Source organism: Festucalex cinctus, chromosome 10 (assembly GCF_051991245.1).
Source record: "Festucalex cinctus isolate MCC-2025b chromosome 10, RoL_Fcin_1.0, whole genome shotgun sequence".
NCBI lineage: Eukaryota > Metazoa > Chordata > Actinopteri > Syngnathiformes > Syngnathidae > Festucalex > Festucalex cinctus.
In genome coordinates this window covers 29580698-29596552 of record NC_135420.1, presented here as the reverse complement: position 1 = coordinate 29596552, position 15855 = coordinate 29580698, and the positions used below count along the sequence as shown (strand labels likewise).

General features: G+C 43.7%; 1 protein-coding gene across 5 annotated transcripts in view; it reads right to left on the bottom strand.

Annotated features, from left to right (window-relative positions):
- The window catches only part of nfia (nuclear factor I/A), a 43528-nt gene extending 33630 nt beyond the window's left edge, over nucleotides 1-9898 (bottom strand). For 3 of the 5 annotated variants that reach the window (XM_077533908.1, XM_077533909.1, XM_077533911.1), the window contains exon 1: nucleotides 9644-9898. In XM_077533908.1, coding sequence (XP_077390034.1) covers nucleotides 9644-9742 — 99 coding nt within the window. In that variant the 5' untranslated portion in view covers nucleotides 9743-9898. Of the gene's footprint in view, nucleotides 1-758; nucleotides 900-6869; nucleotides 6987-9643 lie in introns of those variants that run through there. The other 2 variants (XM_077533913.1, XM_077533912.1) reach the window with 2 other exon arrangements.
- Between the last annotated feature and the right edge of the window lie 5957 nt (nucleotides 9899-15855).

The window sequence follows — 15855 nt, the reverse complement described above, 5'->3', positions numbered from 1 at the left end:
ATTTGACGGTTATGATTGGATGACAACATGACGGCACGTGTTGTTTGACTTGGGGTAACCACGGCGACGGATGACGTCACAAGTTGACTGCGCAGGCAAGCGTTCAGTTAGCAAGGTGAGCACAAAAAACACATAATGAGTTGCACATTTATGTTGCAAAGGTACTCACAGGAGTAAATACAAGTACGAAAATGTGTCAAAATACTTTGGTAGAAGTACTGATTCGATATATTGATAAAAAAAACAACAACAACAAAAACCTGGCGGACGAACGGGTCGGGCAAATATCAGATCTTTTCGTTCTCAAGCTTCTCCTCAACCTTCCCGCACCTCCTCCATCTCCATCTTCAAAGTCCTCCCTCCTGCTTCACTTCCTCAAACACCACAAGCTCCTCCTCCACCTCCTTCCAGCTCCTTAAGGCCCCTCCCACACTTCAAAAGACCTCCAATTCCTCCTCATTCAAAGTCCTGCTACTCCTCAATAGCTCCTCGGAACATTTCCGCCTCCTACATGTCAACTTCTTCTCATCTCTCCGAGGAGGCCGCAACTTGCTTCTCCATCTCCTCCTTCCTCCTCCTGGATGCCTTTGAAGTCCTTCTCTACAGCCCTCGAACCTCCTCCAAACCCCAAAATCTGCTCCGAAAGCTTTCCACACCTCAATTCCTTCTCCTTCTCACAACACCACAACCTCTTAACTCCTCCTCCTCCTCCTCCTCCTTCCCTGTGTCCGGTTTGGAGCAACTTAAGATGTTCCTACCTAAGCACGTCATCTGCTTTCTTCTCCTCTCCCACATCCTTCCTCCTGCGCACACACAAACAGACATTCTGGCCAGTGCGTGTGTGTGTGTAAATAGAAGAAGAATGGGTCAGAACTTATTTCCGCAGCGTTTAATGAGAAGCACATGGATTCATTCAAAGGGCGGCCCCCCCTCGAGGCCTTCATGAGCCCCCCACCCCTCACATCCACCACTTTGTCCTCGCACTGCCAATCCCTCCTTGCTTCCTGGCCAATGATGATAGACTCGAAATGCTAACAATTAGCACAGCAAATGGCCATCAACATGCTAGCAAATGCTAATTAGCACAGCAAATGACAGTCAACATGCTAGCAATACTCACAATTAGCACAGCATATGACAGTCAACATGCTAGCAATGCTAATTAGCACAGTATGTGATGGTCAACATGCTAGCAATGCTAACAATTAGCACAGCATATGACAGTCAACATGCTAGCAATGCTAATTAGCACAACAAGTGACAGTCAACAATGCTAGCAATGCTCACAATTAGCACATCATATGACAGTCAACATGCTAGCAATGCTCATAATTAGCACAGCAATTGACAGTCAACATGCTAGCAATGCTAACAATTAGCACAGCAAATGGCCATCAACATGCTAGCAAATGCTAATTAGCACAGCAAATGGCCATCAACATGCTAGCAATTGCTAATTAGCACAGCAAATGACAGTCAACATGCTAGCAATGCTCACAATTAGCACAGCATATGACAGTCAACATGCTAGCAATGCTAATTAGCACAGTATGTGATGGTCAACATGCTAGCAATGCTAACAATTAGCACAGCATATGACAGTCAACATGCTAGCAATGCTAATTAGCACAACAAATGACAGTCAACATGCTAGCAATGCTCACAATTAGCACATCATATGACAGTCAACATGCAAGCAATGTTAATTAGCACAGTACGTGACAGTCAACATGCTAGCAATGCTAATTACCACAACAAATGACAGTCAACATGCTAGCAATGCTCATAATTAGCACAGCAATTGACAGTCAACATGCTAGCAATGCTAACAACTAGCACATCAAATGACAGTCAACATGCCAGCAATGCTAATTAGCACAGTATGTGATGGCCAACATGCTAACAACAGTAACCATTAGCAAAGCACATGATAGCAGAGGTGGGCATTCCGTCAATGTTGACAGAAGGTCCGTCAATCTGTCGATGATGGACACTCGTTTCGGTTGACGGGAAACTTCAAAAAAATTGATTAAGCATTTCCGGAAGGGGCTTTTCGTCCGTCAATGTATTGGTCAATCCATCAATGACTGGTGTCCCATTTTGCCGATTGGTGAAACAACTGATGGAACAATGCGCACTTCGAATGACTGAAACATTGACAGATGCTCATTTTGCCGAGCAATCGGCGAATGACGGATTGACGGTTCTGCTTGAAATATCAACGATGACGGAGGAGTGTCCCGACTGTTGACGATTGCCAAATGACGGACGCTCAAAATTCATTGACGTGCCCATCACTGATAGCCAGCATGCTAACAATGCTAACCTCTTACACAGCATATGATGGCCAGCCAATTATGCTAGTAATGCTAACAACTAGCACAGTATATGACAGCCATCATGCTAACAATGCTAATCTGTGCGTTTTCTCACTCAAAGCAGCCTTCATTTGCACCACAATATTTTTCATGGCTGATATCATCTCTAAGCAAACGAGGCACGTAGGCTCACCTTTAAATTTCGTGACTATACTGTATAATAAGCGGTTCGGAAAATGGATGGATAAGCTGCTTCCCATTTTAGGCACAATTTCCTGCTTCTCTCTTCTCTGATGGTGAAAACCTGGCGATGTCTGCCATCTGGTGCTGAATGGAATTATTACAACTTAAAACTGGTCACATTTTTTTTCTGTTTTTGATCTAGCCAGCTCTCAACACGCTAACAACGCGCTAGTCGTTCATGACAGCAAGCAGCGATGTCATGGTCATGTGATCGCACGGAGACGCCGCGTGCCATCTTTGTCGGTCAGTGAGCAGATGTTCTTTGTTAACTCTGTTGTTAGCAGCGCGAGCCAAGATGGAGGACACTTTGACGAGCGAGGGCCCGATCCGATTGCTTCCCGGGAAGTCCAAATAGATCCTAAAAGTCTTTTTTAGTTTTTTTTTTGTTTACGGCAGCGCAGGAGCGGGAAACGGAACCCTCCAATAAATAAATAGCAGCGCTCACTGCAGGAAGTTGAGTCGCTTCCCCCGCGGGCGCCTTTACTTTTATTAGCAACAGCAGAGATAGCAAACAAGTAAGCCCCCCCCCCCCCCCAGATCACCGCACCACTGCCAACCCCCACCCCCGTCCCCCCCCGAATGAAAAGTCTTTGAAGGAGTCCAGAACAATCCAGCATTAAATCACATGATGGCGAGCGGCAAGTTTCTAACCCGGCACAAACACAGTCAACATGCTAACAATGCTAGCTAGTATTTGTGGCAGTCTGACTGGGGAGAACGGACACGTTTCCTCTAAACAGGGGTAGAAACTATAAAGGGGGGGTAGTGTGGCCTGCACAGGTGTACTCTATTTGTGTGTGCATGCATGTGTGAGCAAGCAGAACAACAGGCTGCTGCTCTCAGCGGGAGTCCCAGGAAGGTTGATGTTCGGCGGAGGTATCCATTGCATCCATTCCAGCGTCTGCAACGCGTTACCCGACACCGCCAACATGGAGGATGCGAGTGGTAACAAACTCGCCTGCTAAATGTTGAGCTAATTATAATATCCAGCTAACTTGCGGGATAACATGCCCAACTATTTGTTTTCAATCTTGCATAGGAACCACACCCTAAATAAGAAATCAGTATTTTTTGTCACACTTTTTGCACCAAATTTTAATTCTTAATTTTTCACTTTTACTCTTGTAAAAATAATAAGAAAAAAAAACCCCCATCTAAAATCTCCGTTTTTAATCATCATATTCAAATACATGAAATTTTAGATTCCACCTTTTTTCAATGAACTATCTAAATTAGTTGTTGAGCTGATCTCCAGCTGGGCCTTGGCCTCCTTCGCTCTGTTCCCATCAATCAATCTGCTCTCGTTTTGTCATCCTGGCGCCTCGGAGGAAGCTCAACACTCGTTTCAACCTGAGAGCAAGCTGAACAACTGGCTAGTTAGCTAACTAGTAGAAGGTGACAGTGACACACACTCCTGCTCAATTGTGAGCTTGTTGCATGTTGTTGTTGTTGTTGTTGTGTTGCCCGTGTGAGCGTCCGGTGAGTTGTACACAAAACGGATGGGTCGTCATCCTAATCAGTCACACATCTGCACATCCCTAATTGTTTCCATCTAACTTCCTTTCTCTTCTTTCTGGTCATCCCGCTTCGACTCTTCTGCCGTGCTTCACTTCCTGCCACAACCACAACCAGAAACCCTCGAATAAACGTCAAACCTGAAAAGACACGGCAACAAGCCACTAAGAGAAAAGCTAGCTTGCGAAAACTTGTCAACTGACAAGAGCTAAGTGAATAACAAACCAGTGACAAACGTAGCTAACTAGTCAGCAAACAAGTAGCTCGTGAGCAAATTAGCCTGCTAACTTGAGACATCAATCAACAACTAATGAAAAGCTGCCTGCGAAGTTGTGAGTGAACGAAACAACTCATAAGAAAACTAGTGGGATAACTGGCTACTTAACCAGTGGAAAAAGCTAGCATGCTGACTTTTAAGATAATAAGCTAGTCTGCTAGATTTTGAGCAAAATGAACAACTAGTTAAGGAAAGTGGGCTGCTAATTGAACAAGTCACCGATGGAAAGTAAATAAAGTGTAACAAAAGCCTGCTAACTAGTTGGGTATTGAACTTACTAGTAAGACAAGAAAAGTGAACCGCTAGTAAGAAAGCTTGCCTGCTGCTTGACTAAACCGCTAACGGAAAGCAAGCAACAAACTAGCCTGCTAAATTGTGAGCTAACTGGACAACTCGGAGGCAAACGAAATAAACGAGATGATTGGATGATAGATGGGATATCAGACAACGGTTGTCATGGAGACCAATTGCCTCCACCCCCTCCCTCATGTGTGCTGGAGGATCAAGTGAGGAAGCAGCTGTAGTGGATGGGACGGTGGGGGGGTTGTTTGATTTGCCAGGTTGGACATGACGCCACGGGCCTCTCCAAGGTGACCCCAGAAAAAAGCTGGCATGAACATCTGCACCCAGGCCCGACTGACCGCCATCAGGCAGGACCGCCGTCACCCATGTGGCGAATGCGGGGGGTGGCTGGGGGGTTCATGCAAGGTGGGGGTGTACAAGCACTATTTTTGAAGCACCCTCCTCAAATCTACATTATAAAGCTAATGATGCAAAGCAGATTTTGGGAGCACACAGTTGACACCCCCCACCAACACCACCACCATCACGGTGACCCAGGTGATCCCCCCCCCAATGCTGCTACCAGCTGTTTGACCTGGTTTCCCCAACGTCCATGTGTTTGGGGGGGAGGGGGTGTACATCTGTAAGTCGTGTGCTCCTCCCGTGATCGCCTTCATTAGCTTGCACATCGTTAGCACCGAGGTTATTAAAGTTCACTAAAACTAAAATTCAAAAAACAATTTCGTTAACGAAATAAAACAAAAACCAACCTGAAACCAAATTTTAAGTTTACAAAACTAACTCAAACTAATTCTAATTAGAGCAAAAATGTCCTTGGTTTTCGTCTTTGGTAATTTGTTGAATGCATGAGCCTCAGATGATATTAAATGCGATTTTAAAGTGATTTATTTTGATATTAAGCAGAATAAGGACGATTGAAAATGTGTCACATAGAAGTGACATCGCCCCCACTGTATTTTTAATATTTTAATATTGCACACAATACACTTTAAAAAAACATTTAAAAAAATAAAATAAAATATTAAAACTAATACAGAAACTAACCAAAACTAAACTAAAACTAAGCATTTAAAACGAATTAAAACTAACTAATTAAAAAAAATCAAAACGAAATAAAAACTTACTAAAATGAAAAATTCAAAAACTATAATAACCCTGGTTAGTACACAAGCCATAAGGTAGGCTAACACTATTTTTTTATTTTATTTTTTAAGATACATTATCATTGGTACGTTCTTTTTGGGAATAATCCGATAACATTTGTTAGTCATGTTGTCTTCATGCATTTGCATTAGCATTAGCATAAGCATAAGCATAAGCATTGGTGTGGACTTATTTTGGGAGATAAAATAACTTGTATTAGTCATCTTTTCTTGACATGCTGCCTATGCATGTTGTCTTTATGCATTTGCATTAGCTTTAGCGTGGTCTTTGGGAGCTAGCATAACCTTTCTTCTAATCTGTAATCTTACCTGGGAAAATAAATCCATGCTAATGTTAATGCTAATGCTAATGCTGATGCATGAAGACAAATTAGCATTGGAATCTACTCACAGTATAACATCTTCCAATAGCATTTGTTAGCATCATCAGCAAAATTAACATTGTAGTACTTCAGGGTCACGTTGTATGTTAGCATTGGAGCATATAGCTTAGCATTGCGGCCTAACAACAACCTCATCTGAACCAGGTAAAGCACCCCCCCCCCTCCCAAAATAAGAGAACGCTAATGCTAATTGTAGGCTACGTGAACATCTGGCGGCTCGGCGGTTTTGGCGAGCTAAGCAGCGCGTTTGGCATTTCCATTTGTTTGATTGAATTAATAAGCATTAAAAAGTCAAATAGGATTAAAGAGACATTTTTGCGTCTTTCCACAGCTGCTCAGGCGGCTTTGATGTGAAAACATCAAGTCCGCTGCACGTTTCAAACGCCACGCTATGTGACCGCACTTTCACCTCGTTGAGAAGCTCGACACGCTAACAAATGGCCAACACAGAAACAAACTATCGACATGCTTGCCAAGCAAGCAGCTTTTGGGTGGACTTTAGCATCATCATCAAACTTAGCATTGACGCCTCCATTTGCGTCATATAGTTTAGCATAATTGTCTAAATTGGCGCTGGACCTCAGGGTCATTAGCATTAGCTTAGCATCATAACCAACTTAGTATACAATCCATTCATGTACAAATGTGTTAAAGAAGGAAGAACAACCTGGGGGGTGGGGGGGTTGTGGAGCCGCGTGGTTGAACATTCATGTTGAGGAAGTTGAAGCAGACATGTTTAATCCCACAATTTCCTGATGGCTAATCTCGCTAACGCTAACATGGAGCACCGCATGCTATACATTCTTGCCAACTGGCCACCCGGACACAAAAACGGTCTTATGCTGCATTCGAGGATGGTCGGAAGTCGGATACATCCGAGTAGCTTTTTCCCAGTTCTGACCTGAAAGCCTTCGAGGTGAAAGGAAATAACCAAAATGGCGGACAGTGATAAATTGTTTTTTTATTTTGGTCCACAAAACACATTTTTGACCTCCAGCAATTTTTACCTTCTCCCAAGTTTTTTTTTTTTTTCATGTTATTTCATAAGCATTCCATACACAGTTGAGTAGTTGAGCGTATAATTTCATGCAGGGAGATAGCGGCAATACTGTCACGTAAATTGCATGAGGTGAAGTTATGGCGAATATTTCTGAATGAAGAAAGCTGTCTAATTTTATACTCGAGTAAATTGTGTTTTACCATTCATGGTTTGTGTCTCTGAACGGCTTGCCATTGTAGTGACGTCACGTGTAGTCGGTGAAATCCGGGTCCTTTTTTTTTACCCTCCGACTTCACGAATGGAATTTGCGTGAAAATGTTGATTGTTGCCATATTGTATGTTTTACAGCAAATTTTAAAAATAAATAAAAAATAAAAAAGCGTTCAAGGGGGCGTTTCCGTACACACTTCCTGGTTTGAACTCGGAAAAGTCCCACTTCTCCACCACCCTCGAATGCAGCATATTGTGCTGCATTCATGTGTTATCGTAATGATGGTAAATAGCACATGTCGAGTAGAACATTGCACGTGAACGCTCCCTCATGTCGTATTATCTACTGGAAAATTTGGAATTTATTTTGATAGCCGTGTTTCCGAGTTGAGTGAATTTTTCAAGTTTCAACATGACGAAAGAGCGCACAAGGATTTGTGAATGGCAAGAAATAGGAACACTTAATGTTGCTATAACAACAAAATCTAATGAACACAACTCGGTCGTCATTACAAGTTTCCGAGTGGTGACGTCCATCTTTCCCATAGCACGTGAAGGCAGTGTTAAAAAATGGCAACATCTGACAGTAGAATGAACGAACGAACAAGCAAACAAACAAACAAACAAACAAACAAACAAACAAACAAACAAATAAATAAATAAATAAATAAATAAATACATAATCAAACAAACAAACAAACAAACGTGACCAATCAGTGTCTCTCTCTCTCTCACACACAAACACACCACATATACACACGCTGTAATCTCGCTCTGAAAAATTTATCTGATTTATTTTCCACTAAAATAATGTTGTTTTTGTTGTTGTTGTTGTTTTTAACATGATTGAATTTTGTAGCCTTGACGTGATATTTTCCTAATTATCAAAAGATAGATAGATAAGAAAGCAAGCAAACAGATTTTCGACGCGCTCGCCTGGCGGAGGTCAAGGCAATATTTTAATCTAATATTTTAACAGGATTTAAATGTGACCAATCAACGAATATAAAAGCCATTTTGTTTTCAATTGATGACGTCATTCAACACAAACTGATTGTCCCGATGATTTTGAATTAATTTCATCTTGTTTAAAAATAAAAAAAAATAAAAATAAAAATAAAAAAAACAGCTCAGCCTCGTAAAACAAAATCAAAATCAGGATATGAAAATGAAAATAATAATCATCATCATCATCATCATCATCCTCGTCGTATTACGGTGACTTCATGGAATGAAATTGATTTCCGTGTCGAGCTCTTGATGACAATAATTAGCAACGTTGAAAAAAATGGATCATGTTCAGCGAGAACATAAAAACAAAACATTTGAGTTTCGACAATTTCAGAATGTTCCATTAAATCTTTGACATTTTTTTAAGGCTCATTTTTGTGCTTTTTTAAAATGATGTGCAAATCAATAAAGCGCCATCGTGGATCAATTCCAAACATGAAATGAAATTAGTGCAATAAAGCAAAATTGCTCACGTGGAAACATTTTGTACTTTTTTTTTTTTTTTTTTTTACATTTGACATTATGAGAGCAGAAATTTTCCGATCAAACTCCTGAAATGATATTGAGAAGAAATAACACGTGACTTTTCATAACGAAAGCAAAAGAACATATCATACAATTATTAAATGAAAGATGTAAAAAAATATGGAGTGATATTTTAAACATGGCCAATTTTGCCAAAACGAAAATACATGAAATCATATAACTTACTGGATTTATATGGCAATAATATTGTTTTAAAATAAATAAAAAATAAACAACGAAACGCAACAATAACATCCAACTAAAAATGAATGCATGATCATCGAAATTCATTTGAAGATGAAAACATTTTTTCCTTACATTTGACTGACAATTCGACTTGAGCAAACACGCACACACAAATATGATGATTCATAATATCATCATCATTTTTGTGTTATTGTTGTTTTAGATCAAACAAAACAAAACCACCGCGAGCGCAATTTCACTCTGGATAAAAACAAAAAACAAAAAAATGAAAACAAAAAAAAGAAAACTAGTCACGCATTCCTCCTCATTGGAACCACACGAACGCGCGCGCGCACGCACACGCGCGCGTGCGCGCTCACGTCCAGTTCGACCAACTCCAAAAACAAGTTGTTCTTTTTCTTCTTTTTAAACAACTGCGCGTGCGTGCAGACGCATATCAATAAATATCGGCAAAGGAGTCAAGTGCGCGTGCGCGTGCGTGTACTGACCATCCACCAGGTCCTGGCCGAGATGTCGTAGCACAGCTGCCATTTGACGGAAGCCTCCGCGCCGCTTTTTCCCGCCATGGCGCCGTCAATCAACCTCATGTGTGCGCGCGCGCGCTCGCGCTCGGCGGGGAAAAACAAACAAAACAAAAAGCAAAAGTGATTGACAGCCACGAAGTGATTGACAGGCGGACGCACGGACGGACGGACGGACGGACGCACGGACGGACGTGCCAGCCAGCCAGCCAGCGACAGCGAAAGAAGAAGAAGAAGATGAAGAGGAGGAAGATGAAGCCCAGGAAGTTGTCATCATCGGGCAAGGTGAGACGCGGACACGCCCCCTCCCTTCCAACGCCCTCCCCTCAGCACACAAGTACACACGTACAACACACACACAAACACACAAACACATTTGGAAGCGGACTTGCAGATTGATTTGATGAATTGATTATTGGATTGATTGCGCGTCATGTACGATTGGTCCAGCAGGAGGCAGCGCCGATCTACTTGAGGCGTGATGCGAACTTCTCTAGCTTATCTTTAGCTTAGCTTAGTGCAGTTAGCTTAGCATATAGCATGACTCTGTTGTTATTTTTTCCTTCCTTTTGCTTTTGTTGATGATTTTGCTTCCGATTGATTTTGTTTGCTGTTGATTTTCTACCATCGATGTCATTGTAGAATGACTTTTGCAAACAAATGATTTTGCTCACGATGTTGTTTTGTTGTGCTAATTTTGTTGCGTGTCGATTTTGTTGTCTTGGTTAGCGTTAGCGTGTTTCTAGCTGGGAGACCAGCAAAGAAGGACGGCGCACACAGTAACGCACACGCGCACAGGTACGCACGCGCACAGTAACGCACACGCGCAGGTACGCACACGCACAGGTACGCACACGCGCAGGTACGCACACGCACAGGTACGCACAGAGGTCCCATTGTGCCGACTGAGCAGGAATGCACGAGTGGTTCAGATAAGAAACTTCAGAAATGTGAGCACCCGAGACCCCCAAAAAAGCACAAACATGTTGAAGATGATGACGAGACATTTGTAGGCCATTTTTGATTCGCTTGTTTTCTTTTTTAGAATGTGTTGGAAGTGAACAAAAGGCAAAAGTTTGTGTTGGATTTGAAATTTGTGCAACGTTTTTGTTCCACTTTGGATGTGGAGTGACGATGTGGCCCCAAACGCCAGGAGACTCTTCTTGTTGTTGTTGTTCATCTTTTTGTTCTCTTTGCTGACTTTTAGACTGTCAAGCGTATTTTGTGTTGACTTTGTGTCACTTGTAGACCCTTCAAAATAAAAGTCATGGAAAGTGATGTCAAGATGCAATTTTCCACTTGCATTTAGCACAAGTTAACTCGAGTGAGCTCAATTTGTCTGCAAAAATTCTCCTCAACAACATTTTGAAATTCTTCATTCGTTTTGGAGTTCAACACGCTCGTCCAAACGACCTTTTAAACACGCACGCACGCACGCACACGCACGCACACGCACATGATGGTGGACATCTGTTTTGTCTTTGGCTGTATGCGGAGGCACGTTCGTTTTTTGGTTGTGTCGCCAGAGGGCGTCACGGCGCCCGCCCGCCTCCTGGTCCACATGACCACACACTGGCCCGTGTCAGCCATATTTAATCCCCCCCACAAACACACACACACACGTTGGTGATCAGTCAGAGAAGCAGATGATCGATTGATCGATCGATCGATCAGAATGTGAGGATGTGATCATGATGAAATGTTTCACTTTTCAACGTCGTCGCGTTCGTGCGTGTTTTTCGATTGGCCTCAGGTGACTTCCTCCATTGCAGGAAGTGACGTCGCGCTCAACAGGTGTGCGTGATACGTACACGAGAGCGGATATCATCAACGGCAATATTTCTCACATCAACCAATATCGGTATTGGCCTTTTTTAAAAATGTGGCGATCGACGAAAGGTCCATTTCAAATGATATTAATCAATAGGGATGGAACGATATCCAAACATCACCATACGATAATTATCACGATATTTGGGGGCGTTGCCGATATTTAAAAACAATCACAATATTGTAAAAAAAAAAAAAAAAAAGCAGAATATTGTGCTTTTGTACATAACAGCAAAGCATATAAAGCAGCTCCAATCGCTAATAAGAATATTGATCGATTCACAAGCAAATTTGGTTCCACTTAATCAATTAGCATCCATTTGAAACATAGAAGGCCAAAACATCCCTCATGAAAATGAAATTGCACTAATAATGTAGACACTAGAGGGTGCCAGAACTGCACCAATGGAAATCAAGCTGACTTTTTTTTTTTTTTTTTTTTAAATATTGTGAACATGATGATGATGATATTGTGGCAATATCACGATATCACGATATTGCCCTTATTCATGAACCTGATCAAATAGTTGATTGAAATGTGAAGTGAACTTGAGAATTGGTCATGCGAATGCACAACATCGTCCGGTTTGGTTGGAAAAACAAAAAACACAAAAAAGCATATTGATCATTCACACACAAAAATCCCCCCACAAACACACAAACACGCACTCACCTATGAACACACGCAACACACAAATCCACAAGCGGAGTGCGAAGAGGCCAACGTGACATGACGAAGATGACGAAGATGATGAGAAGGATGAAGAGTGTGGCGGGTTGAAAGGTTAATCAATTCTGATGTGTTGTTGACGTGTTGAGTGTCACACCAGCTGGGTCTCACACACACACACACAAACAAACACGCACACGCGTGTGCGAAGCAGCCAGCAAGTCAAAACAGAAACATTTGTCGAAAACTACAACGTGTGTGCGTGTGCACGCCATCTGCCTGCTGCGCGTGTGCCAACGAGCGCGTGTCGTCGCTCCTCATTTGAAAGTTTGACATTGTCATGCAGTGAAAACACAAATCGGAATCAATTTTTTTAAAATATGCGTTGAGAGCAGAAAGTCACGTGTCGGCGTTTTGATTGACAGGCGTGTGCGCGCGCTCGCCGGTGCGCGTGTCCGGCCGCATTAGGAGGCGAGAGGCCCCGAGGACGCCGCCCACTCGGGGGCCGAGCGGCACGGAGGGCGTCGCCCGCTGCCAAGCGAGGAGCCGGCATGGCCCACGTCCATCTTGGCCCGTCGCGGACCATCAGGCCGAGCGGCGCTGAGTGGCGGCCAAGCGGCTCGTCTCCGTCCAAGCGGCTCGTCTCCGTCCCGCTCGTCATGTCCTCCGACATCCGCGCTGGCCTCGGGCCGCGTCCGCCCATGCAAACCAACAAAAACATGCAAACGCTCCTTTTCCGGTCTCTGCTTGAAACCATCAAAACGTGTTTTTCCGCCTCGGTACTCAAATGTTTGACCTTGCCTGTCTGGGGCCTGTCTTGCTCAAGGGCACTCGGGACCCGCTCACAGGCTCGAGGATCGGACACGCAACCTTCCGGGTCGGCTCGTCTTCCATCCGCGGAGGAATCGTGTCTTCTCATCGTCGTCTCATGCAAACGATTTACAGTCTGGCGTAAAAACGTCAGAAGGAAGTTTCAGACTTTTGCCGGAGTCGAACCATCGCCATCGCTCAGTTGAAAGCGCTGTTGTGGATCCGTCTTTTCCTCGTCTGACAATCGAAACGTTTCCTCAACATTTCAGATGCATTTTGTTTGATTGGTGCTAACCAAGACGGAAACGTTCGTTTTGGCTGTAACGAAGCTTTCGATGAGCTAACGTGCGCGAATCCTTCCACGTTCGTTGGAGGAGTTTGCGGACACAAGGCGGAGAAAACCCAAGTCTGGAACTTCAAGTCGACGTGCGGGACAAAGGCCGAACCCACAGAAACATTGCTCAAGTCTTGAATGGAAATCTAAAGTCGGGAAGTCACCTGGCCCGGACGGCTTACGAGCAGATCTCAAACGTGGGCAACTCGGAGACATTTTTGTTCTTGACAAGGACGTCGCATGTCCAGTCAACCGTCGGAAAGAAATCCTGAGATGAGTTCTCGCTGAGGCTTTGCAAAGACGAGTCCGAATCTCAAGACAAAGTCCAGCTTGGACCAAATCGCAGTCTTGAATGTGACGTTTGTGCAGTGTGGCCATTTTCTTTGGCTTCCTTTTGTCCTGATCTTGGAGCCGGATTTTTGACATTTTTTTGCCATATTGGACATTCGCGATGGCGTCAATATGCAAATGAAGTCAAGCCGCCGCCTGAAAACGTCCGGCGAGTTCACTGAGCTGAAGGTCGGCTCAACTCCTTCAACTGCGAAACAAAACGCTCACAAAATGACCAGCAACATTCATTTTGTTTTCATTTGACAAGCGCAAGCGAGCGCAAGCGTCGCTTCGCATATTTGGCGACGCCCACAAGTAGCGGTTAGCCTAGCTTAGCGTCAGCGTTTAACCCATTGGAGCAGTTTGCCGCCAGCCTCCTCGTTTACTTACTTAGCGAAACGACGCAAGCCCCCCAACGCCTCCCACTTGAACGGCTCATTTGCATAATTGATGTGATCGGCCCATAGCGGAGCAAATTCCCGCCACGGGCGATCACGCTCACGTTCTGACACACACGCCGCAGCCAAATGTTGCTCCGCGAACCGCTCGCATGTCAACAATCGTCGAGTCAATCGCAACTTCAATTGTTTGATTTGATTGATTGATTTGACTTTTATGAATCGATGACGCTGCAAACTGGCGTCGCGTCGATCGCGTCGATCGGCGCTCGCGTTTCACGTTGCCGCCATTCGACTGCACGAAAGCGGCCGATGACCTTTTGTCCGTTCCAAAGTCAAAGTCTTGTTGTGGGGGTGCGTGACGCATATGTTGCCCCCCCCAGCAGATGTCTGACACACGCGTCAATCTGCTTCCTGGCTGCAACGTCGGCCATGTTGAAGGCGGCGTGCAGATGGAACTTTGTTTTTTTTTTTTCTTCTTCCTCAGGAAGTTCAGCAAAGTGGAAGAAGGAAAACAAGATGGCCGACGGACGACATCCTTCACATCGCGACTCTTTGCCGCCTTCTTCGCACGAAGCAATTGATGCGTTTATCTGGGGCTAACGACGCTAACAATGCGAATTAAAAGCTGTCAGATAATATGAAGCGCTATTCATGGACGCTAAAAGAGCCCCCATCCCATCCGACCCCCCCACGTCGCTTCTTCTAATGAGGGCAGGCTGGGGGGGGGGGCGGCGGCCATATTGCGCTAGCTCAGCGAGCAGGTGGCGGCGGTCGCGGGTGACACCGGGACAGGATTGGTCGCCGTCTCAAAGCCTCCGGCAAGGGGGCCGCGGACACAAATAGAATAATAATAATCATCATAATAATAAGGTCAATGTTTTCTCTTGATTTACTCAAATGAATCACACAATCAAGTCACATGATGCAAGTTGTTTTTTTCTTTTGTTTTTCAAGTTGCACCTTGTGAGGAAAAAATCCAAATTTGCCAAGATGAAACTTTGAATCTTTGCGTCTGTGGATCTCAATTTTATGAAAACAAAAGTCATGACAATCAAGTTTTGATATTTTTTTTTTTTACCAGCAATGTCAATAAATGTTAATTTGAGAATCAATTTGATGAGCATTTGCCAAACGTCAAGCGGAAAAATGTTGCACTGGCCCAAAGTGGGCCGGTCGTCTCTCCGGGCCAGGAGGGCCAAGCCCCGCCCCCTTACCCCCCTCCCCCGTGGCGCCAGCCCGCCGGCGCCAACTCAGCCAGGCCGTAACCGCCGCAATATGTCGCATTTGCATTTTTTACACGTTTACATTTTGAAGAAAATGTTTCCCCCTCGGCGGCCAAAAGCGCCGACGTGGCTCGGCTCCAGCCCACATTTCAATATTTGACGCGGCCGGCACGCTAACGCTCGCGCTCGCTAACGTTAGCTCGTCATTCCCACAACAGCAACACGACAACAATTTCAAGTCAACACGCAGGTTCCATTTTTTTCACTTACAAAATGAATTTCACACTTTGAAGTTCGAGCACACATATTTTTTTATAAAGCACTTTAAAAGAAACATTGCTGCTTACAAAATGCTGTACATGAAACACGAATCGATCATCGAGTCAAGATAAAAAGGAAGAAAAGTCAAATAAGAACAAAACTAAACATTCTAAGTATACAAGTAAAATTGACAATAATTTCATACCAAGAAGTAGGAAAGTGAATGAATTAATAATTAAACAATTAATTAAATAAATAAATAAACAAATAAACAAACATCAAATACAGCAAAGCAATGTAAGTAAAAAAAATAAATAAAC